The 24158-nt window shown below is 52.4% G+C and overlaps 1 protein-coding gene across 3 annotated transcripts; it reads left to right on the forward strand.

Moving 5' to 3' along the window:
- Positions 1-12521: 12521 nt before the first annotated feature.
- Positions 12522-22639, forward strand: CD276 (CD276 molecule). 3 transcript variants are annotated; one of them, XM_038147576.1, is made up of 8 exons: positions 12522-12593; positions 15538-15653; positions 16356-16706; positions 17732-18028; positions 19089-19229; positions 20328-20369; positions 21760-21795; positions 22416-22639. In XM_038147576.1, exons 2-8 carry the CDS (start codon positions 15614-15616, stop codon positions 22436-22438), a joined length of 930 nt encoding a protein of 309 aa, XP_038003504.1. In that variant the 5' UTR covers positions 12522-12593; positions 15538-15613; the 3' UTR covers positions 22439-22639. The 3 variants fall into 3 exon arrangements, 2 of the variants coding, with proteins under 2 accessions (XP_038003504.1, XP_038003505.1); XR_005258186.1 differs by lacking the exon at positions 12522-12593 and having other exon boundaries at positions 15232-15653; positions 19094-19229; XM_038147577.1 differs by lacking the exons at positions 12522-12593; positions 20328-20369 and having other exon boundaries at positions 15232-15653.
- The last annotated feature ends 1519 nt before the right edge of the window (positions 22640-24158 follow it).

Consider the following 24158-nt stretch of genomic DNA (forward strand, 5'->3'; position numbering starts at 1 on the left):
CCTCCCTCCAGCAGATCTCTTCTGCTAATGGGTCATTAATTATTAATTATCTTCTGTCCATGGGCCAGTGAGTGTCCCTGCATGGCTGATAAAATCCCATCATCCCATGGGAGAGGCTCTGCTCAGGGGAGGAGCCGAGCATTCCTACCTGGATACAATCTGACCCTGGGAACAGCACTGCAGCCTTTGCCACTGCATTCTCAGTGGAGCAGCTTTCTCCTGCCCTGCATTCCCAGTGGATCAGCTTTCCCCTGCCCTGCATTCCCAGGGGAGCAGCTTTCTCCTGCCCTGCATTCCCAGGGGAGCAGCTTTCTCCTGCCCTGCATTCCCAGTGGAGCAGCTTTCTTCTCACAGCCTTCCCAGGGGAGCAGCTCTCCCCTGCCCTGCATTCCCAGAGGAGCAGCTTTCCCCTGCCCTGCCTTCCCAGGGGAGCAGCTTTCCCCTGCCCTGCATTCCCAGGGGAGCAGCTCTCTCCTGCCCCGCATTGCCAGAGGAAGACCAGGCCCATCTCCAGCAGCCCTGGAGCTTCAGAGGGAAACTGCACCCTTGTGCAGGATCCCTGCTCCAGCAGCAGCACAGCTGGCACTGCAGGAGGGCTGCAGCCACCCTGGAATGGCACTGCTGTCACCACCCTGACCCACAGCGTGACATGACCAGGCCTGTTCTGACTGTGGAAGTGTTGGTTTGTACTATTGCATTTTGTTATTTCATTTTTATTTTTTCCCTACTAAATAACTGTCATTCCTGCTGCCACATCTTTGCCAGAGAGCCCCTTAATTTCCAAATTACAATAATTCAGAGGGAGGGGGTTTGCATTTTCCATTTCAAGGGAGGCTCCTGCCTTTCTTAGCAGACACCTGTCTTTTCAAGCGCAGACAAACGTTAAATAGGCTCTGTGTTGCCATGGAGAGCTACCCTGAGTGTCCCTGTGTTCCCCAGGGTCCCAGGGGCCTGTGGCCATCCCCAGGCATGTCCCTGCCCTGGAGCAGCCAGCTGATGGTGAGTGGGTGTGAAAAACATCTTCAGTCTCCTGTGAAAATTTAAAAAGCTACAGTTTGATGTAAGGGAAAAGGTATTTAAGGGGTACCCTGAAGATAACAGGGGCTCTTGGCTGATGCCATAATAACCTTTGCTCTGTGGCCCTTGTCTCCAGCTGTCCTTTATTAAACTTTGTACATTTTCACACGAGAGTGAACGTGTTTTTCCCATTCCCCCTTCCGTGCTGGCAGCTGCCTCGGAGGAAAGGGGAATGAGGAGGAGGAGGAGGATGCTGCTGAGGTGGAGAAGCCACTTTGGGAAGGGCTTTTCTTGGAAAAAAGCTCCGTGCTGTGCGCCACGGGGTGGGCTCCAAAAATAAGCGAGCCTGGCAGTGCGGTGTGCTCACAGTCAGCTGCTCCACGAGCAGCAGCACGGGGTTATTCCATGCCCAGGCTCCCCTCCCGTGGGATCGGCCCTTTCCCACCGCTGGGGTAGCTGGGACAGCCACAGGGCTGGCTGGGCTGGAGCTGGGCTGGCTGCGGCTGAATCCCCAGCCCAGCCGCCGGGAGCCCTCGGCTTCCAGAGTGCCTCACGCTCCGAGGCTTTGCTGGGACAGGCACACGCGCCTTGGCTGGGAAACTGGGCTGGAGAGTGACTGTGCCACTGCAGGGACACTCGCAGGAGCCTGGCCTTCGGGGATGTGGCTGTGCGTCCGTGCGTCCGTGTGTCTGTGTATCCGTGTGTCCGCACACCCATGTGTATGTGTCCGTGTGTCCGTGTGCAGCCTGGCAGCAGGATGTGTCTCTGGGGCAGTGGGATGCAGGATAGGGCAGTGTGTCCGTTTGTCTGTGTGTCCCTGTGTCCGTGTGTCCATGAGCAGCAGGATGTGCCTCTGGGGCAGTGGGATGCAGGATAGGGCAGTGTGTCCGTCTGTCTATGTGTCCATCTGTCCGTGAGCAGCAGGATGTGCCTCTGGGGCAGTGGGATAAAGGGTAGGGCAGTATGTCCGTCTGTCTATGTGTCCGTGTGTCCGTGAGCAGCAGGATGTGCCTCTGGAGCAGTGGGATGCAGGATAGGGCAGTGTGTCCGTCTGTCTGTGTGTCCGTCTGTCCGTGAGCAGCAGGATGTGCCTCTGGGGCAGTGGGATAAAGGATAGGGCAGTGTGTCCATCTGTCTGTGTGTCTGTGTGTTCATGAGCAGCAGGATGTGCCTCTGGGGCAGTGGGATAAAGTGTGGGACAGGGCAGTGTGTCTGTCTGTCCCTGTGTCCGTGTGTCCGTGAGCAGCAGGATGTGCCTCTGGGGCAGTGGGATGCAGGATAGGGCAGTGTGTCCGTTTGTCTGTCCGTGTGTGTGTGCCCTGTGTCCGTGTGTCTGTGAGCAGCAGGATGTGCCTCTGGGGCAGTGCGATGCAGGGTAGGGCAGTGTGTCCGTTTGTCTGTGTGTCTGTGTGTCCGTGTGCAGCAGGATGTGCCTCTGGGGCAGTGGGATGCAGTGTGGGACAGGGCAGTGTGTCCGTCTGTCTGTGTGTCCGTGTGTCCATGAGCAGCAGGATGTGCCTCTGGGGCAGTGGGATAAAGGGTAGGGCAGTGTGTCCGTCTGTCCCTGTGTCCGTGTGTCCATGCGCAGCAGGATGTGCCTCTGGGGCAGTGGGATGCAGGGTAGGGCAAAAAGGAGTTTGTTTGCTGCAGCACCATGGGGTTTGTAGTTTATTGAAGAAAAGACCTCAAAGAAAACCTTTTAGAGATAACAGCTCTTTTCCCCCAAACCCTGAAGGGATGAAAGCCACGCTGGAAGCGATCTTTGCTGGGCCGAAGAAAAGCCTGGTGGCTTTTTTCTGATAAAAAAACCACCACCTGGCTGATATTTACAGATAGCTGGGCTGCTCTGAGCTGAATTCATTTCCTGGGAGATCAAAACGCTGCACGTGCTTGGGGACTGGAGCAGGAACCTCCGGCTCCTTCCTGCTGCTCTGGGATTCCAGCTTTGCCCGGTGGATGCTCCTGCTGCCTTCCAGGCTGGCTGCAGGGGCTGAGGGGGGATGACAGAGCGCCGAGGGGTGATGCCTTTTGGGGGAGAAGGTTTCATATTTCTTCAATCTGAAAGGGGAAAATCTGTGGGAAATGGATTTATAGAAAACTCTCCCAGCCTGACAGAAGGCTCACATACCTGTATGCAAACCTTGAGATAAGAAATGCTGACTTGGAGATGCCATGGAACAGGACAGACATTGCTGAGAGAGAAATGCAGCTAGAAACAAGTTTCAAAGGATGGCCTTGCGAGTAAAACCGGATACTTTGGAGAAACAGAACTGTGAAAGATGCATTGTAGTGGGACCCAGGAGGGGTAACTTTAGATGATTGGCTTTAAGGCACTTACAGCACGGTGTGGCTAAAGCTGATGGGCCAAGAAATGCTTGTAATGGAATCAGGAAATAGTTGGCTTCTGATTGTGATGGTGTGGGTTATAACATCTGTATTGTCCCACCCTTCTCGTGAGACTGAAAATGGAATAAAAGTTTTTAAACACCTCTCAGTTGCCCCATGTCTGGGTCAGAAATGGGTTAAACCGACAGAAATCCACTTTTTTGCCTTCTCCCTGCTGTCCTTGCTGGATTTGGGGTACTGGTGGCATCAGAGCTGGGGGGCAGGATGTCACATTCACATTTTCTGGAAAAGTCCCTTCACCCAGGATTTCTCTCCTGGGAAGCTGAGAAGCCTCAGAGAAAAATGAAAACAACAATTATCTCATTTGCTTCTCCTGTGTTTCCTCATGTGGAACGTGTCTGGAGATTGTTTACCCACAGGCGATTGTTTCATGGGTTTCATGTGAATTGTTCTCACTCTTTGGCCAATCTGTGTCGAGGCTCTGGAAAGAGCCACGAGTTTTTATTATTATCTTTTTATCCTTCTGTATTCTTTGCTATAGTTTAGTATAGCATTCTTTAATATAATATAGTATCAATAAAATAATAAATTATAATAAATCAGCCTTCTGAGAACATGGAGTTGGAGTCATGGTTCCTTCCTGCCACGGGGGGCCCAGCAAATACAATAGGAGGACGTGGGGAGGAAGCAGGAGGAAAGGAGAAGGGGAAAACCTCATTTTCCATGCCTGGAGCACAGCTGGCCCCTCATCCCTTCACCCCTGCCAGGAACAGAGGAGCTTTTCACCCTGGAAGAGCCTCCGAGAAGGGGCACAGGGAGGGCTGAAACGGCCCTGGGCTGACATTGCTGAGAGAGAGGAGGAACCGCGAACCAGCCACGAGCTGGGAAAGATGGCCTTGCAAAAAGAGCAGATGCTGTGGAGAATTCCAGCCGGAAAGACCCACGGGAGCAGGAGCACGTGGGGGTAAAAATAGAGGGGATTGGAGTTAAAGATAGGTAAAAATATAGATAAAATATAGCGAAAACTATAGGTGATTGGTGTTAAATATGGGTAAAATATAGGTGAAATTATAGGTGATTGGTGTTAAAATATAGGTAAAAATGTAGTTTAAAATATAGTTTAAAATATAGGTGATAGGTATTAAATATAGGTAAAATATAGGTAAAAGTATAGGTGATTTGTGTTAAATATAGGTAAAAATATAGTTTAAAATATAGTTTAAAATATAGGTGATAGGTATTAAATATAGATAAAATATAGGTAAAAGTATAGGTGATTTGTGTTAAATATAGGTAAAAATATAGTTTTAAATATAGTTTAAAATATAGGTGATAGGTATTAAATATAGGTAAAACCATAGGTGATTGGTGTTAAAATATAGGTAAAAATATAGGTAAAATATAGTTTAAAATATAGGTGATAGGTATTAAATATAGGTAAAATATAGGTAAAACCAGAGGCGATTGGTGTTAAAATACAGGTAAAAATATAGTTTAAAATATAGGTGATTGGTATTAAATATAGGTAAAACTATAGGTGATTTCTGTTAAAATATAGATAAAAATATAGTTTTAAATATAGGTGATAAGTATTAAATATAGGTAAAACTATAGGTCGTTGGTGTTAAAATATAGTTTAAAATATAGGTGATAGGTATCAAATATAGGTAAAACTAGAGGTGATTGGTGTTAAAATATAGGTAAAAATATAGTTGAAAATATAGGTGATAGGTATTAAATATAGGTAAAACTATAGGTGGTTGGTGTTAAAATATAGGTTAAAATGTAGTTTAAAATATAGGTGATTGGTGTTAAAATGTAGGTAAAAATATAGTTTAAAATATAGGCGACAGGTATTAAATATAGGTAAAATATAGGTAAAACTATAAGTGATTGGTGTTAAATACAGGTAAAAATATAGCTAAAAATGGAGATGATTTGTGTTAGATATAGGTAAAATATAGGTGTTTGCTGTTATATATTGGTTAAAATATAGCTAAAATATATGTGATTGGTGTTAAATATAGTTAAAATATAGCTGAAATTATAGGCAAAAATATAGGTGAAATATAGGTAAAAATAGATGTGATTGGTGTTAAAGATAGGTTAAAATATAGCTGAAATTATAGGCAAAAATATAGGTGAAATATAGGTGATGTGTGTTAAATATAAGTTAAAACATTAGTAAAAATATAGGTGATTGTGTTAAATATAGGTTAAAATATACGGAAAATAAAGGTAAAAATGGAGGTGATGTGTGTTAAATATAAGTTAAAATATAAGTAAAAATAGAGGTGTTTGGTGTTAAATATAGGTAAAAATATAGATGCTTGGCATTAAATATAGGCTAAAATATAGCTAAAATTATAGGTAAAAATATAGGTGAAATATAGGCAAAAATGGAGGTGATGTGTGTTAAATATAAGTAATAATATAGATGATTGGTGTTAAATATAGGTTAAAATATATGGAAAATATAGGTAAAAATATCGGTGTTCAGTGTTAAATATAGGTTAAAATATATGGAAAATATAGGTAAAAATATAGATGATTGGTGTTAAATATAGGTTAAAATATATGGAAAATATAGGTAAAAATATCGGTGTTCAGTGTTAAATATAGGTTAAAATATATGGAAAATATAGGTAAAATATAGGTGTTTGGTGTTACATATAGGTTAAAATATAGCTGAAATTTTAGGTAAAAATATAGGTGAAATATAGGTAAAAATATAAGTAAAAATTTAGGTGATTTGTGTTAAATATAGTTAGAATATAGATTAAAATTTAGGTGTTTGGTGCTAAAGATAGGTAAAAAATATAGATGCTTGGCGTTAAATATAGGCAGAAATATAGCTGAAATTATAGGTAAAATACAGGTGAAATATAGGTAAAAATAGAGGTGATGTGTATTAAATATAGGTTAAAGTACAGATTAAAATTTAGGTGTTTGGTGTTAAATACAGGTTAAAATATATGTAAAATATAGGTAAAAATATCGGTGTTTGGTGTTAAATATACGTTAAAATATAGCTGAAATTATAGGTAAAAATCTAGGGGAAATATAGGTCATTTTTTGGTCATTATTGTGCACATTTCTTCCTTTGGGTCATTATTGTGCACATTTCTTCTCCCCGCACACCTGGGCTACTGCGGGGTTTGAGGAAGGAAAATAAGCCAGAAAGAATCATTTAGGATGGAGACATCGCCAAAATTCCCCCCTGGAATCCTTTTGATTGTTAATTACGAGCATCAACATTTTAATCCTGAGTGTGTTTTGGTGTTAAAACCTGCTTTTATTTCCACCCTTCTTCGTTTTTCCTGGTTTTTAAAATATTTCTTGCGTTTCTGTTTCGCCTCAGAAAGCTCCAGGTGCTCCTTCGTGCCCCCAAACCCCAGCAGGAGCAGAGCAGCTGAGCAATCGAAGCTGGGGCGCTGCTTTCACCACCTGGACTGCTGGGAGAAGGGACAAAATCAGGACATCAGGACTCTGGCATGGTGGGGAGCCCTGCCCCGGGCACTGCTGGCAGCTGATGTCTTTTTGGGGGGGGATTCATGTCTTTTTTGGGAGGGATTCATGTCTTTTTTTTTGGGGGGATTTATGACTTTTTGTTGGGGGGGGAAATCGTGTCTTTTTTGGGGGGGGAGATTCGTGTGTTTTTTGAGGGGAGCTTTGTGTCTTTTTGGGGGGGATTAATGTCTTTTTTGGGGGGGCATTCATGTCTTTTTGGGGGGGAGTCGTGTCTTTTTGGGGGGGATTCGTGCCTTTTATGGTGGGGAGATCATGTCTTTTATTGGGGGGATTCATGTCTTTTTTGCGGGGCATTTGTGTCTTTTTTGGGGGAATTCATGTCTTTTATTGGGGGGAAATCATGTCTTTTTTGGAGGGGGGATTTATGACTTTTTTGGGAGGGAAATCATGTCTTTTTTTGGAGAGATTCGTGTCTTTTTTTTGGGGGGAGATTAGTGTCTTTTTGGGGGGAGATTCGTGTGTTTTTTGAGGGGAGCTTTGTGTCTTTTTGAGGGGGATTCATGTCTTTTTTGGGGGGAAATCATGTCTTTTTGGGGGGGATTCATGTCTTTTTTGGGGGGATTCATGTCTTTTTTGGGGGGATTCATGTCTTTTATGGTGGGGAAATCATGTCTTTTATTGGGGGGAAATCATGTCTTTTTTGGAGGGGGGATTTATGACTTTTTGGGAGGGAAATCATGTCTTTTTTTGGAGAGATTTGTGTCTTTTTGGGGGGAGATTCGTGTGTTTTTTGAGGGGAGCTTTGTGTCTTTTTGGGGGGATTCATTTCTTTTTGGGGGGGATTCATGTCTTTTTTGAGGGGATTAATGTCTTTTTTGCGGGGGATTTGTGTCTTTTTTGGGGGAATTCATGTCTTTTATGATGGGGAAATCATGTCTTTTATTGGGGGGAAATCATGTCTTTTTTGGAGGGGGGATTTATGACTTTTTTGGGAGGGAAATAATGTCTTTTTTTGGAGAGATTCGTGTCTTTTTTTGGGGGGAGATTCGTGTCTTTTTGGGGGGAGATTCGTGTGTTTTTTGAGGGGAGCTTTGTGTCTTTTTGGGGGGATTCATGTCTTTTTGGGGGGATTCATGTCTTTTTTGAGGGGATTAATGTCTTTTTTTGGGGGGGATTCATGTCTTTTTGGGGGGGATTCATGTCTTTTTTGAGGGGATTAATGTCTTTTTTTGTGGGGGATTCATGTCTTTTTGGGGGGGATTCATGTCTTTTTTGAGGGGATTAATGTCTTTTTTTTGGGGGGGAGTCATGTCTTTTTGGGGGAGGATTTGTGTCTTTTATGGTGGGGAAATCATGTCTTTTATGGTGGGGAAATCGTGTCTTTTTTGGGGGGGATTCGTGTCTTTTTTGGGGGGATTCGTGGTTTTTTTTGCAGGGGGATTTATGTCTTTTATTGGGGGAAATCATGTCTTTTTTGGAGGGGGGATTTATGACTTTTTGGGAGGCAAATAATGTCTTTTTTTGGAGAGATTTGTGTCCTTTTTTTGGGGGGAGATTAGTGTCTTTTTTGGGGGGAGATTCGTGTGTTTTTTGAGGGGAGCTTTGTGTCTTTTTGGGGGGATTCATGTCTTTTTTGGGGGGATTCATGTCTTTTTTGAGGGGATTAATGTCTTTTTTTTGGGGGGATTCATGTCTTTTTGGGGGGGATTCGTGTCTTTTGAGGGGATTAATGTCTTTTTTGGGGGGGAGTCATGTCTTTTTGGGGGGGGATTCGTGCCTTTTATGGTGGGGAGATCATGTCTTTTATTGGGGGGAAATCATGTCTTTTTTGGGGGGATTCGTGTCTTTTTTGGGGGGATTCATGTCTTTTATGGTGGGGAAATTATGTCTTTTTTGGAGGGGGGATTTATGACTTTTTTGGGAGGGAAATAATGTCTTTTTTTGGAGAGATTAGTGTCTTTTTTTGGGGGGAGATTAGTTTCTTTTTGGGGGGAGATTCGTGTGTTTTTTGAGGGGAGCTTTGTGTCTTTTTGGGGGGGATTCATGTCTTTTTGGGGGGGATTTATGTCTTTTATGGTGGGGAAATCATGTCTTTTTTGGGGGGATTCGTGTCTTTTATGGTGGGGAAATCATGTCTTTTATTGGGGGGAAATCATGTCTTTTTTTGTGGGGGATTCATGTCTTTTTGGGGGGGATTCATGTCTTTTTTGAGGGGATTAATGTCTTTTTTTGGGGAGGAGTCATGTCTTTCTGGGGGGGGATTCGTGTCTTTTTTGGGGGGATTCGTGGTTTTTTTTGCAGGGGGATTTATGTCTTTTTTGTGGGGAAATCATGCTTTTTTGGAGGGGGGATTTATGACGTTTTTGGGGAGGAAATAATGTCTTTTTTTGGAGAGATTTGTGTCTTTTTTGGGGGGAGATTCGTGTGTTTTTTGAGGGGAGCTTTGTGTCTTTTTGGGGGAGGATTCATGTCTTTTTGGGGGGGAATTTGTATCTTTTTTGGGGGGATTTATGTCTTTTTGGGGGGGAAGAATGTCTTTTTTGGGGGGATTCGTGTCTTTTGGGGGAGATTCATGTCTTTTTTTGCAGGGATTCATGTCTTTTTTTGAGGGGGGGTTCATGTCTTTTTTGGGAGGGGGATTAGTGTCTTTTTTGGGGGCATTCGTGTCTTTTTTGGAGGGATTCATATCTTTTTTTGTGGGGGATTTATGTCTTTTTTTGTGGGGGATTCGTGTCTTTTTTGGGGGGATTCGTGTCTTTTTTTTGGGGGGGAGCTTTGTGTGTTCTTTGGGGGAAGATTCGTGTCTTTTTTTGGGAGTGAATTAATGTCTTTTTTGGGGAAGATTAGTGTTTCTTTGGGGGGATTTGTGTCTTTTTTGGGGGGATTTATGTCTTTTTCGTGGATTCCCCCTGCGGTTTTGGGGTGCTGAGGTGTGACGCTGGGGTTGCTGTGCCGGGCTGATCCCCAGCAGCGTGGGCAGTGGGCGAGGGAGGGAATTCTGCCCTGCTCAGGTGAGACCCCACCTGCAGAGCTGCCTCCAGCACCAGCAGCACAGCCCGGAGCTGGAGCCCCTCTGCTCTGGAGCCAGGCTGGCAGAGCTGGGGCTGCTCACCTGCACAAGGGAAGGCTCCAGGGAGATTTTGAGGCTCTTTCCAGAGCCTGAAGGGGCTCCAGGAGAGCTGGAGAGGGACTGGGGACAAGGGACGGAGGGACAGGACACAGGGATGGCTCCCACTGCCATCACGCAGGGCTGGATGGGATATTGGGAAGGTGGTGAGGCCGTGGGATGGAATTCCCTGTGTTCCATCCCTCAGTTTAAAAAACTTCTATTCCATTTTCAACATCATAAATAAAAAGAAAAACAATACAGGTGTCATAATTCACACCATCACAATCAAAACCCAGCTATTTCCTAATTACAAAACACTATAAATATTTCTTAACCAAACAATACAGGTGTCATAATTCACACCATCACAATCAAAACCCAGCTATTTCCTAATTACAAAACACTATAAATATTTCTTAACCAATCGACTTTTTACCACACCATACTATAAACACCTTAAAACCAATCATCTGAAACCACTCCTCATGAAATCCTACTGCATCTTTCACAATTCCCTTTCTCTAAAACATCCAATCCTGTTTATAAAGCCACCCTTTAAAACTTTTTTCCTAACTCCATTTCTCTCTCGACATTATCCATCCTACGCCGCAACATTTCTAAATCAACATTTCTTATCTCAAAGTTTACATATGTGCAAAATCCTCCCTCGCCTGCCAGGGGAAAAAAAACCAAACAAACACGGAATGGTTTAAATATAGCAGGTCTGGGGTTATTTTAACTCTCCCCTTTCCATTTTCAGCTCTCCAGCTCTGGGTGTTGCAGCTTTGCCCTGTAATCAGAAGGGTGAGGAGCTTCCTGTGCTCTGCAGCCAGGAAAGGCCCAAACCACCCTCACTTTGGGGGGCCCCTTCCAGTGCCACGGCTAAAATTCTGGGGTTTGCCCAGCGTAGTGGTTTTGGTTCTTTAATTTCAGATTTCATTCGATCTGGAAAATCAAAAAAGTGATTTTTTGATTTTTCAAATTTGAGATCAAGTTTGAACATTTGAGACTTTTTCTCAAAAAAAAAAAAAATTGAGGGGTTTTTTTTTTTGAGATTTCTCCAAAAAATTGAGATTTTTTTTTTTTTTTGAGATTTTTACCCTTAAATTAACCTCTGATTTGAGGTTCGTTCCCTAAATTCCTCCCGTGTCAAACTGTGACACCCCATGTCCCCAGCAGCGCTTTCTGCCCAGCATGGTGTGGGGAAATCATTAACCAGGATTTTCCTGGGAGGCAGCCTGGGCTCCACCTGGCAAATTCCAGCTGCCTTTTGTCCTCCCCACAGGAGAAGGCTCAGCCTTCCTGCCTGGTTCCCAGCACATTATCCCGAATTTGAGATCTCCAAAATCCCAAATCTGAGATCTCCAAAATCCTGATTTTGAGATCTCCAAAAATTCCTGGTTCCCTGCACCACATCCTGAATTTCAGATCTCCTAAGTCCCTGGTTCCCTGTACCTCATCCTGACTTCGAGATTTCCAAAATCCCGATTTTGAGATCTCCAAAATTCCTGGTTCTGTGTATCTCATCCCGAATCTGAGGTCTCCAAAATCCCAGGCACCCCAATCCCCAGCTTGCTGCTCCCCAATCCTTCTCTCCAGGCTCCCCATTCCCCAATCTCCCCACTCCCCATTCCCGGCTCCCCAATCCCCTCGCTGCCCTCTCCGGGCTCCCCAATCGCCCCTCTCCCATTCCAGGCTCCCCAGTCCCCATCCTGGTCCCCCCAATCCCCATTCCCAGCTCCCCAATCCCCTCTCTCCCTGTCCCATTTCCAGCTCCCCAGTCCGCATTCCCAGTTCCCCAATCCCCTGGCTCTCTGTCCCTCTCCAGGCTCCCCAATCCCCTGGCTCCCTGTCCAGGCTCCCCAGTTCCCTCATTGCCTGTCCCTCTCCAGGATACCCAATTCCCGGCTCCCCAATCCCTTGGCTCCGTGTCCCATTCCCGGCTCCCCAATCCCCTGGCTCCGTGTCCCATTCCCGGCTCCCCAGTCCCCTGGCCCCGTGTCCCTCTCCAGGCTCCCCAATCCCCTGGCTCCGTGTCCCGTTCCCGGCTCCCCAATCCCCTGGCTCCGTGTCCTGCTCCAGGCTCCCCAATCCCCTGGCTCTGTGTCCCTCTCCAGGCTCCCCAATCCCGTGGCCCCGTGTCCTATTCCCGGCTCCCCAATCCCCTGGCTCCGTGTCCCATTCCCGGCTCCCCAATCCCCTGGCTCCCTGTCCCTCTCCAGGCTCCCCAATCCCCTGGATCCGTGTCCCGCTCCAGGCTCCCCAATCCCCTGGCTCCGTGTCCCATTCCCGGCTCCCCAATCCCCTGGCTCCGTGTCCCATCCCCTGGCTCCGTGTCCCATTCCCGGCTCCCCAATCCCCTGGCTCCGTGTCCCATCCCCTGGCTCCCCAATCCCCTGGCTCCGTGTCCCATTCCCGGCTCGCCAATCCCCTGGCTCCGTGTCCCATTCCCGGCTCCCCAATCCCCTGGCTCCGTGTCCCATTCCCGGCTCCCCAATCCCTTGGCTCGGTGTCCCATTCCCGGCTCCCCAATCCCCTGGCTCCGTGTCCCGCTCCAGGCTCCTCCCGCGCCGTTCCCGGCAGGAAGCGCTCTCAGCCAATCGTGCCGGGGCCGCCGCCCGCCGCCCGCGCTGCCTCCGCCGCGGGCCCGGTGAGTGCCGGGGGCTGCCGGGGGGCTCGGGGGGCGCGGGTGCGGCCGGAGCGGGGCGGCTCCAGCCCGGGGGAGCCGCGGGGCCGCTCCGCTCCGCTCCCCCTCCCGCGGGCCGCGGCTCGGCGCCGGGCGGGGTTCCGGGGCGGGCGGGGGGAGAAAGGAGGGAGGGAAGGAGGGAGGAATGAATGGGGCTCTCCCCGGGGGGTTCGGGGGCTGCGGGTCTCCCCCCCGCCCCCGGGGAGCAGGCGGGGGCACCGGGGCGGGGGTGGGTGCAGGGAGGGTGGCACCCCGGGATGCCCGGGAATGCCAGTGGAAGTCCCCTGTTGGGTATCCGGGGCTGAAGGCGGTCCCGGGAGGAAGCGCTGGTTCCCCTTTTCCCCCGGCGACACAAGGGAGAGCCCGCCCAGGCTTCCTCCGGCCCGCTGGGGCATCCCGAGTCACGGTCCCTTCCTCCCGGCGAGGATCACCCCGAGTCCCAGTCCCTTCCTCCCGGCAAGGATCAACTCGAGTCCTTGTCCTTTCTTCCTGCCAAGGATCACCCCGAATCCGTGTCCCTTCCTTCTGTCAAGTATTGCACCCCAAATCCTCATCCCTTCTTCCTTCCCAGTATTACACCCCAAGTCCTCGTCGTCCCTTCCTCTTTCCCAGTATCACCCCAAATCCCTTCCTTCTTCCCAGTATCAGCCCAAATCCTCATCCCTTCTTCCTGCCAGGTGTCACCCTGAATCCTCGTCCCTCCCTAGCCCCAAACACCACACCCCGAACTCCCGATGGGATTTGGGGGCTGTGTCCCATCTTTCCACACCCCATCCCCACAGAGTCCCACGTGAGGCATTGCTGCTGCACGCCCACAACTTGAGCAGGACCTAAAAATAGTCCTGAGCAGAGCCTGGCTCTTGGCTCGAGGAGTGGGGCAGAGGGGGGGCCGACCCAGGCACCCCAAAAATTAAATTTTTATTTCGTTTACTTCTTCTAAAAGAATCTTTCTTTAGTTCACTTAGGGAGAGGGTTAATCCCTTAGGTTGTTAATCTCTTAACAAAGGGATTTTAATCTTTCTTGTTGATGTTATGGAGACTTTTTTGCGAGGAAGGGAAACAGCTCTCTCGTGGCTCTTTTGCACATAGCAGCTGCGCAGGGAAGTTTGTCACCCTGAAGCCCCTCTCATTTCCTACAAGCCTCCCCACAGTTTGTTTATGGGTTGTGTTCACTTGCGGGGTATTGCTTTAAAGATGAGCTGGTTAAAGGTAAAAGTTCTCATTTTCTGTCTCTAAAATCATCTTCATCTCTGGCAACAGAGATCCTTTTCTTCCTGGGGGCACAGGGCCTCACCACTCTTTTCTTCTTCTCTGGTTAAACTTCTCATGGGATCACAGCTGCTTTAACATCTGCGTGCTTTGGCACCCTTCATCTGCCTCGAGTTCCAGGTGTTACAGGGTGGCAGTGCCGTCACCCCACAGGGGTGGCAGTGACAGTGCCAGGGGTCTGGGCAGGGCAGTGGGACCCTGGAACGGGATGGGTTGGGACAGGACACAGAGGGACACTGGGATGTGCTGGCACAGAAAGGGGACACAGCGGGACCCTGGCATGGGATGGCACAGAGAGGGACCGTGGGATGGGCTGGGACAGGGAGAGGACACAGCGGGACCCTGGCATGGCATGGCACAGGGAAGGGACAGGGACAGGACACAGAGGGACACTGGGATGTGCTGGCACAGGGAGGGGACACAGCAGGACCCTGGCATGGGATGGCACAGGGAGTGGACAGGGACAGGACACAGAGGGACACTGGGATGTGCTGGCACAGGGAGGGGACACAGCAGGACCCTGGCATGGGATGGCACAGAGAGGGACCATGGGATGGGCTGGGACAGGGAGAGGACACAGCGGGACCCTGGCATGGCGCAGGGAGGGGATCGGGAGGGGGCACAGTGGGACCCTGGGATGGCATGGCGCAGGGAAGGGACAGGGAGAGGACACAGCAGGACCCGGGGATGGGATGGGACAGGGAGGAGACACAGCGAGACCCTGGGATGGCATGGCACAGGAAGGGGACAGGGACAGGACACAGAGGGACACTGAGATGGCATGGCACAGGGAGGGGACCGAGAGAGGACACAGAGGGACCCTGGAATGGGATGGGGCAGTGAGGTGACAGGGACAGGACACAGCGGGACCCTGGGATGGCATGGCCCAGGGAGGGGACACAGTGGGACCCTGGGATGGCCCAGGGAGGGGACAGGGAGGGACCCGCAGTGGCGCCGCTGCCCGGAGCCGATTCCTGCGGCGGGAGCAGCGCGGGTCACGCGGCTCCTCGGGAATCCAGCGGGCGCTCTGCCCTCACCTTCCGCGCGTCCAGCTCCGCTTTAATTCCCCTTCTCCGGGCACCCATCCCGGAGCTTCTCCTGCCTCCCTGCGGGCAGGGATGAGCCTCGCTGCCCCGGAGCTGCCGGGAATCCGCAGCCCTGTCCCTTGGAGCGAAGTCCCGGCCCCTGGGAGCTCCTCTTGGAGCACGGGGCTGGAAGGGAAGGGAAGGGAAGGGAAGGGAAGGGAAGGGAAGGGAAGGGAAGGGAAGGGAAGGGAAGGGAAGGGAAGGGAAGGGAAGGGAAGGGAAGGGAAGGGAAGGGAAGGGAAGGGAAGGGAAGGGGCTCATGTGGCTTCCCCGGGGCACAGCCTCCGCCTCCAGAGCCGGCTCCGTCGGTGCTGGGAATGCAGTGATCCCTTGGGCCATGCCAGGCTGGAGTGAACCCCTTCCCATGGTGTCTGATGGGGTGGTGCTCCCGGGGAATGGCTGCTGTGGGATCCCCGGGAATGGCTGCTGTGGGATCCCGGGAATGGCTGGTGTGGGATCCCTGGGGTGCCATGGGATCCCCGGCCTGGTTCCCTTCCCTCGCTCTGTTCCTCCATCCCAGCAGCATCCCGGCCTTTCCTTGTGTTTTCCCTCAGCTCCGGGTTCCCAGAGAGGATCCTCCCACCAGGCTTCCCGCTCCTGCTCCCTCATCCCGACTTTCCCTGTGCAAGGATGCCCTTCCCGCTGCTCATCCTGGCACTCAGCCTGGCAGGTGAGTGGGGCTGGTGGCACCGCCCCGCAGGAGATGTCCCCAGTGCCACCCGCGTACTGACAGAGCCGTGCCCTGAGCTGGCATCTCCCACTGGGTGTTTCTCCTGGATTGGTGCTCCCTGGGGTGACAGCCTCGGGTGGCACCTCCTGGCAGGGGACAGCTCCTTCCCGCCATGGGATCACTCAATCCTGGCAGATCCCCCTTCCCAGGAGAGCAGTTGGCAGTGCCACTCCAGGCTGGCTTCTGGCATTTATTGTTATCCCTTCCCTTCCCTTGTTATTGGGATGGGGCTGGAATTGTGCCACGGCACTGGGATGAGCTGGAATTGTGCTGTGCCACCCCGGCTGGCACCGTGCTGGAGCACTGGTGCCACCTAGCGCTGCCAGCCTGGCCAGGGCTGGCTCCTCTTGGGGACCATGTCCCCACTGCTGCCACCAGCCATCCTGTCCCCACGGGGACCATCTGGGCTCCGTGTCCCGGAGCAGGTTTGGGTGCCCATGGCTGCTCCTGGCAGCTGAAGGTGCCCCAGTTTGGTGCTGGATGTGGGACTGTCCCCCTTCCACCCAGGGTGGCATGGCCAGTGACAATCCTGAGATGCCACCTGCCCGCACGTCCCTCCCACGGGCATCCCTCGATTTTCTCGGATGCCATCCAGGAGGTTCTCCTGCTCGTGTCACGGCGCGTCCCCGTCCCCTCCCGCAGGTGCCATGGAGATCCAGGTGCCGGAGGAGCCCGTGGTGGCCCTGTTTGGCCAGGACGCCACGCTGCTGTGCTCCTTCTCTCCCGAGGCCAACTTCAGCGTGGCCGAGCTGAGCCTCATCTGGCAGCTGACGGACACCAAGCGCCTGGTGCACGGCTTCTCCGGGGGCCGCGACCGCCTGCAGGACCAGGGCCGCGGCTACGCCAACCGCACGGCGCTCTTCTACGACCAGCTGCAACGGGGCAACGTGTCCCTGCTGCTGCGCCGCGTGCGCATCTCCGACGAGGGCAGCTTCACCTGCTTCGTGCGCGTGCGCGACTACGACAGCGCCGCCGTCGCGCTGCAGGTGGCGGGTGAGGAGCCCTGGAGATGGGGGAGCGCTGGCTGCGCCGCCCCAAAATGTTCCTGGGGAGGGACAGAGAGGGGCTACCCCGGGCAGTGGGGACCCTCAGCTGAGGGTGGGTTTAGCCCCATCCCGGGGCTGGCTCAGCTCCCCCTCCCAGTCCTCACTCTGGTCCACTCTTGTCCCCCACAGCACGTCCCCAAAATGTTCCCTGGGCAGCGTGATCCGTGCCCTGCTGAGGTTCCCGGCTGTGGGGCCACCTGGGCCAGTGGGGACCCTCAGCTGAGGATGGGTTTAGCCCCATCCCAGGGCTGGCCCAGCTCCCCATCCCAATCCTCACTCTGGCCCCCCCTTGTCCCCCACAGCACCTCCCCAAAATGTTTCCGGGGAGTGACAGAGAGCGCCCCCCTGGGCTAGCAGTGACCCTCTGCTGAGGATGGGTTTGACCCAGCTCCCCATCCCAATCCTCAGCTCAGTCCCCCCCTTGTCCCCAAAATGTTCCCTGGGCAGCGTGATCCATGCCCTGCTGAGGCTCCTGGCTGTGGGGCCACCTGTGCCAGCAGTGACCCTCAGCTGAGGATGGGTTTGGCAGCTGGAAGAGCCCATCCCAATCCTGGCTGGCCCAGCTCCCCATCCCAATCCTCACTCTGGTCCCCGCCTTGTCCCCCACAGCACCTCCCCAAAATGTTCCCTGGGCAGCACAATCCATGCCCTGCTGGGACTCCCAGCTGCGGGGTCACCTCAGCTGGTGGTGACCCTCAGCTGAGGATGGGTTTAGCCCCATCCCAGGGCTGGCCCAGCTCCCCATCCCAATCCTCAGGTCGGTCCCCCCGTTGTCCCCAAAATGTTCCCTGGGCAGTGCAGTCCTTGCCCTGCTGAGGCTCCCAGCTGTGGGGCCACCTGGGCCAGCTGTGACCCTGAGCTGAGGATGGTTTGGCCCTGGAACACCCCAATCCTGGCAGCTGGAAGATCCCAATCCCGGCTAGCCCTGCTCCTGATCCCAATCCTCGCTCCTGTCCCCCCTTGTCCCCACAGCTCCCTACTCCAAGCCCAGCGTGCACCTGGAGCCCAGCAAGGACCTGAAGCCGGGCGACGTGGCCGAGGTGACGTGCCACGCGTCCCGCGGCTACCCCGAGGCCAGCGTGCTGTGGCAGGACAGCCGGGGTGCCAACCTGACGGCCAACGTCACCACGTGGCAGGTGGCCAACGAGGAGGGGCTCTTCGAGGTGCGCAGCGTCCTGCGCGTGCTGGTGGAGCCCAGCGTCACCTACTCGTGCCTGGTGCTCAACGCCGCGCTGCGCCAGCACGGCCACGCCTCTGTCACCATCACGGGTGAGCCCGGCGCTGGGAGGTGGCAGTGGCACCCAGAGCCAGCCAGGAGGGGCTGGGGGAGATGGCAGTGCCACCCAGAGCCAGCCAGGAGGGGCTGGGGGAGGTGACTGTGATGGCACCAGCACCCAAAGCCACCCAGGAAGCAATGAGGGAGGTGACTGTGGTGGCACTGGCACCCAAAGCCAGGCAGGAGGACTGGGGGAGGTGGCCATGGTGGCACTGGCACCCAGAGCCAGCCAGAAGGTGGGTGCTAGGAAGGGATTCCTGTCTGGGCTGGCATTCCCAGAGCTGCCGTGGCTGTCCCTGCCATGGCTGTCCCTGGCAGTGCCCCAGGCTGGACACTGGGGCTGGGAGCAGCCTGGGACGCTGCCATGGCAGGGGTGGCACCAGGTAACCTTTAGGTGCTCCATGGGGACATTCCCCATGCATGGCAGCTCCTGGGGCTGGGTCATGATCCAGACTGGAGGTGGGGTCACCCTCAGTGTTGGATCACCCTGGGTTTTGGGACGTTCTGGGTGTCAGATCACCCTGGATGTGGGGTCACCCTGGATCATCCTGGCTGCTGGGTCACCCTGGATGTGGGGTCACCCTGGATCATCCTGGCTGCTGGGTCACCCTGGATGTGGGGTCACCCTGGATCACCCTGGCTGTGGGGTCACCCTGGGTCATCCTGGATGTGGGATCATCCTGGATGAGGGTCACCCTCAGTGTTGGATCATCGTGGGTGTGGGATCACCTCAGATGTGGAATCACCTTGGATCATCCTGGATGTAGGGTCATCCTCAGTGCTGGATCATCCTGGGTGATGGATCACCCTAGATGTGGGGTCACCCCAGATGTGGGATCACCTTGGATATGGGATCACCCACCCCGGATGTGGGATCACCCCGGATGTGGGATCACCCCAGATATGGGATCACCCTGGATATGGGATCACCCACCCCAGATATGGGATCACCCTGGCTATGGGGTCCCCCAGGATGTGGGATCACCCTGGCTATGGGGTCTCCCCGCCATTCCCGGGTGCTGATCCAGGCCCTTTTCCGTCCCTCCCCGCAAGGCCAGCCCCTGGCATTCCCGGCGGTGGCCCTGTGGGTGACAGTGGCGCTGGCCGTGTGCGTGGTGGCCCTGCTGGGCGTCCTGGCCTTCGTGTGCCACCAGAAGATCCGGGAGAGCTGCCGGGAGGATGAGGAGCGCGCAGGTGAATCCCGGGAAAGGCCGGGAGGGGACGGATGGGGGTGGCACTGGAGGGACACCGGGGGGTGGCACTGCCACGCGTGTCCCCTTTTCCCCTTTACCCGTGGCCGTGACATCTCCGGCACCTCCGGGCTCCTTTCCCACGTCCCTCTCCCATTTGGGGTCGTATTCCACATTTTATGGGGTGGTCTTCGCACCACAGGGGGATTTGTTCCCAAAAAAGCTCCTGGAGAGGCTCTGCCACCCTCAGGAGTTATCTTTTTTCCATGGATTTTGCTCCCAATTTCCCTTTGGAATTGCTTTTTTTTTTTCCGTGGATTTGCTCCCAGTTTCCTTCAGGAATGATCTTTTTTTTCCATGAATTTTGCTCCCAATTTCCCTTTGGAATTGCCTTTTTTCCATGGATTTTGCTCCCAATTTCCCTCAGGAATGAGCTTTTCTTCACTGATTTTTTTTCCCTGGATTTTGCTTCCAGTGTCCCTTGGGAATTGCCTTTTTTCCATGGATATTTTCCATGAATTTTGCTCCCATTTTCCTTCAGGAATAACCTTTTTCCATGGATTTTGCTCCCATTTTCTATTGGGAATGCCTTTTTTCCATGGATTTTGCTCCCAATTTCCCTCAGGAATTGCCTTTTCCCATGTTTTTTTTCCCATGGATTTGCTCCCAGTTTCCCTCAGGAATTACCTTTTTTTCATTGATTTTTTTTTCCCATGGATTTTGCTCCCAGTTTCCCTCAGGAATTATCTTTTCCCATGTTTTTTTCCCATGGATTTTGCTCCCAGTTTTCCCTCAGGAATTACCTTTTTTCCATGGATTTGCTCCCAGGAGCAGCAGCAGGGGGTGGGAACCTCCCAGGATCCTGGTGGGTGCTGGAGGGGGGGAAGAGCCTCCCAGTTTGGGGTATCCCAAGTTTTGGGGGATCCAGGGATCCCTCTCCAGGTGGTTTTTAGCTGTGCCAAACCCTCGGCCGTCCCTCGGAGCTGGGGCTTTTCCCGCTGGGATTTTTGGGAATGTGGCGCCCTGGAAAGGCCAGGATGCTCCAAGGGGCACCCCCAGAATCCTGGAATGGGGTTCCCACCTCGGGATCCTTGTTTTCCAGGGCCAGAGGAGCGGGATGAGGAGGGGGAGGAGCCCAAGACAGGTGGGTGCCCCATCCTGGTTCGGGGTGGCGCTCCGGGCGCTCGGCCCCTTCCCTATTCCCGATTTTCTGGCACCCCTGATCCTGGATAAACCTCCCAATTCCTTAATAAACCTCCCAATTCCCAAATAAACCTCCCCATTCCTTAATAAAATCTCCCAGTTCCCAATTAAAACTTCCCAATTCCTTAATAAAAGGACAGAATTCCATAATAAAATCTCCCCATTCCTTAATAAACCTCTCAACTCCGTAATAAAATCTCCCAATTCCCAAATAATTGCTCCTCATTCCTTAATAAAATCTCCCAGTTCCTGAATAAAACCTCCCAATTCCTTAGTCAAATGACACAATTCCTTAATAAACCTCCCCATTCCTCAATCTTCCAATTTCCGAGTAAAACCTCTCAAATTCCCTAATAAAATCTCCCAATTCCCAAATGAACCTCACCATTCCTTAAAAAACATCTCCCAATTTCCAAATAAAACCTCCCCGTTCCTTAATAAACCTCCCAATTCCTTAAGAAAATGACAGAATTCCTGAATAAAACCTCCCAATTCTTTAATAAAATCTCCCGATTCCCAAATAAAACCTCCCAATTCCCGATTAAAACCTTCCAATTCCTTAATAAACCTCCCCAATCCTTAATAAAATGACAGAATTCCTTAATAAAATCTCTCAATTTCCTAATAAACCTCCCCATTCCTTTATAAAATCTTGAAATTCCCAAATGAAACCTTCCAGTCCTTAATAATAGAATTCCCAAATAAACCCTCCCAATTAACCCTCCCAATTCCTTATTAAAGTGACAGGATTCCTTAATAAACCTCCCAATTCCTTAATAAAACCTCCCCATTCCTTGATAAAATCTCCAAATTCCCGAATAAAACCTCCTCATTCCATAGTAAAATGACAGAATTCCATAATAAAATCTCCAAATTCCCAAATAAAACCTCCAAATTCCCCATTAAAACCTTCCAATTCCTTAATAAACCTCCCCATTCCTTAATAAAATGACAGAATTCCCAAATCAAAGCTCCCAAATCCGTAATAAAATGACAGAATTCCTGAATAAAACCTCCCAATTTTTAATAAAATGACAGAATTCCCAAATAAAACCTCCTAGTTCCCAACTAAAACCCCCCAATTCCTTTATGAAATGACAGAATTCCCAAATCCCAGCTCCCAATTCCATAATTTCCCAGCATCCAGCAGCTCCATGATGTTCCTGGGGATTCTCTTTATCCTCTGGCACAGGACCAAGCCCTGGGAATTCTGCAGGGAAATTGGGAACGGGGTCGCTTTGCGGGGTTTATCCCCCAAAAATGGGATTTTGGGGCCGTTTCCTTTGGGATTGGGATGGGATTGACCACGGCATGTTTTTCCCTTTTCCCAGCTCTGCAGCTGCTGGAAAACACGGAGAGCAGAGAGGGTGAGTGGATGTTTCTAGCAAATCCAGGATAATTCCTGTTTTCTCCCTAAAATCCACGTGGGAAACGTTCATCAGGTTTCCCAGGGGGTTTTCCCCTCCCTATTTTTATTTTCCCATGGGTTTTCCATTAGCTTTTCCCAGATTGTAGTATTTTATTTCCCATTTTCCCAGTTTTTCCCGGCATCCAGCAGCTCCTGCATCCCTCATCCCTCCTTTTCCCGGCTACTCTGGGATTGGGAAAAGTCTCCCCACACCCAACCCTGGAAGGGATTTGGGGTTTTTTTGGGGTTTGCTGGGAATTGCTGGTGTTGGAAAAGGATCCAGAGTTTCCCCAAGTATGGAAAAGGATCCAGAGTTTTCCAAGCTGCGGCCCCAGTAATCCATTAATTTATTAATGTATTAATTTCTCAATTTATTCATGTATAAATTCATTAACTCATGGATTTATCGATTATTAATGAATTCGTCTATTGCTTTATTGATTATCCATTCGTTAATTCATTAATCCGTTAGTTCGTTTGTTCATCAGTGTACTGATTGATCAATCCCATCCCGGCAGTTCCCTCTCCCTGTGCCTGCCAGTTCCATGTTTTCCCTCTCGATTCCCTTTCCCCGCCCAGGTCGGGAGCAGGAGATCGATTGACGGCAGCCCCGCCCCGCCCGCGTGTCCCCGAGCGAGCGGCGACACCCCCGGGACGGCGACACTCCCTGGGGCGGTGACACTCCCTGGGCCGGTGACGCTCCCTGGGGCGGTGACATCCCCTGGCGGTGACACCTCCAAGCCGGCGACAACCCTGGGGCAGCGACACCCCCGGGGGGTGACACCCCCGGGACGGCGACACCCCCTGGGGCGGTGACACTCCCTGGGCCGGTGACATCCCCTGGCGGTGACACCTCCAAGCCGGCGACAACCCTGGGGCAGCGACACCCCCGGGTGGTGACACCCCCGGGGTGGTGACACTCCAGGGGCAGTGATGCCTTGGGGCGGTGGCACCCCCGAGATGGTGACACCCCCGGGATGGTGACACCCCCGGGATGGTGACACTCCTGGGATGGTGGCACTCCCGGGATGGTGGCACCCCCGGGATGGTGACACCCCCGGGATGGTGGCACCCCCAGTATGGTGACACCCCCGGGATGGTGACACCCCCAGTATGGTGACACCCCCGGGATGGTGGCACCCCCGGGGCGCCCCGGCAGGGAGGACCCGGAGCTGCCGCCTGCCCCATCCCATTCCCGTTCCCCGCCTCCCGTCCTTCCCGGGAAAGGCAGGGTGAGGATCTGCCCGGTGTCCCCGTGTCGCTCTGCGTGTCCCGCGTCCATCCCAGGGGGACATTCCCCGTTCCCGACTCTGGTGCTGCCCCGGGCGCTTTTCCCCGCCCTTCCCGAGCCCGGAGCCTCGGGCATGGCGGCCGGAGCGCGGGGGCTCCGCGAGCCCCTTCCCCAGGCTCCTTTTCCCGCTCCCTGAGTCCCTCCATGCTCGTCCCGGCCTTCACCGCTGGATCCCGGCGGGGTTTGTCCCACCGGGAACGATCCCGGGGCGTTTTTGGGAAGGGGGCACCCGCTGGCCGGGTGAGGTCCTGCCGTGGGGACACCTCTGGGGACATCCCCAGCCCATCATTCCTATGGGACCGGGGGCTCCGGGCGCGTCCTGGGGTCCCCCCAGCATCAGGGACGCAGGGACACCCCGAGTGCCACTGGAGCATCCCTGCCCCGCTCCGGAGCGTGGGAAGTCCCCGAGGGCTCCTTGGATTGAGTCCTTCTTTAAAATCCGGGATCTGGAGGGTTTCTCGTGCCTTGACAAATAAATCTGGGACCGTGTCGGTTGATCCCTCCTGGCTCTGTGTGCTCCATGGGGTTTGGCTGGGAACGCTGTAAGGGTTGGGATTCCCGGAGGAAAAGATTTCCAGGGTCTGTTGGAGCCCCGGCAGGAGGAGAAAAATCCCACAGGGATGTCCGAGCTGGCTCCTAAATTAAATCCCACTGCCGAGATGGGGTGGGAATTCCTGGGGGATCCTCCGCCATGGGGTGGGAATTCCTGGGGGATCCTTCGCCATGGGGTGGGAATTCCTGGGGGATCTTCCCCCATGGGGTGGGAATTCCTGGGGGATCCTCCCCCATGGGGTGGGAATTCCTCAGGGATCCTCCCCCATGGGGTGGGAATTCCTGGGGGATCCTCCCCCATGGGGTGGAAATTCCTCCGGGATCCTCCCTCCTCCATGGGGTGGAAATTCCTCAGGGATCCTCCCTCCTCCATGGGGTGGGAATTCCTCAGGGATCCTCCCTCCTCCATGGGGTGGGAATTCCTCAGGGATCCTCCCTCCTCCATGGGGTGGGAATTCCTGGGGGATCCTCCCCCATGG

Source organism: Motacilla alba, chromosome 10 (genome assembly GCF_015832195.1).
Source record: "Motacilla alba alba isolate MOTALB_02 chromosome 10, Motacilla_alba_V1.0_pri, whole genome shotgun sequence".
Taxonomy (NCBI): Eukaryota; Metazoa; Chordata; class Aves; order Passeriformes; family Motacillidae; genus Motacilla; species Motacilla alba.

Bases quoted from the DNA above. Each gene is read 5' to 3' on its own strand.
- CD276 (XM_038147576.1), top strand. From the start codon at position 15,614: ATGCCCTTCCCGCTGCTCATCCTGGCACTCAGCCTGGCAG. The intron at 15,654-16,355 runs GTGAGTGGGGCT...CCCCTCCCGCAG, and splicing joins CCTGGCACTCAGCCTGGCAG to GTGCCATGGAGATCCAGGTG. The intron at 18,029-19,088 runs GTGAGCCCGGCG...CCTCCCCGCAAG, and splicing joins CGCCTCTGTCACCATCACGG to GCCAGCCCCTGGCATTCCCG.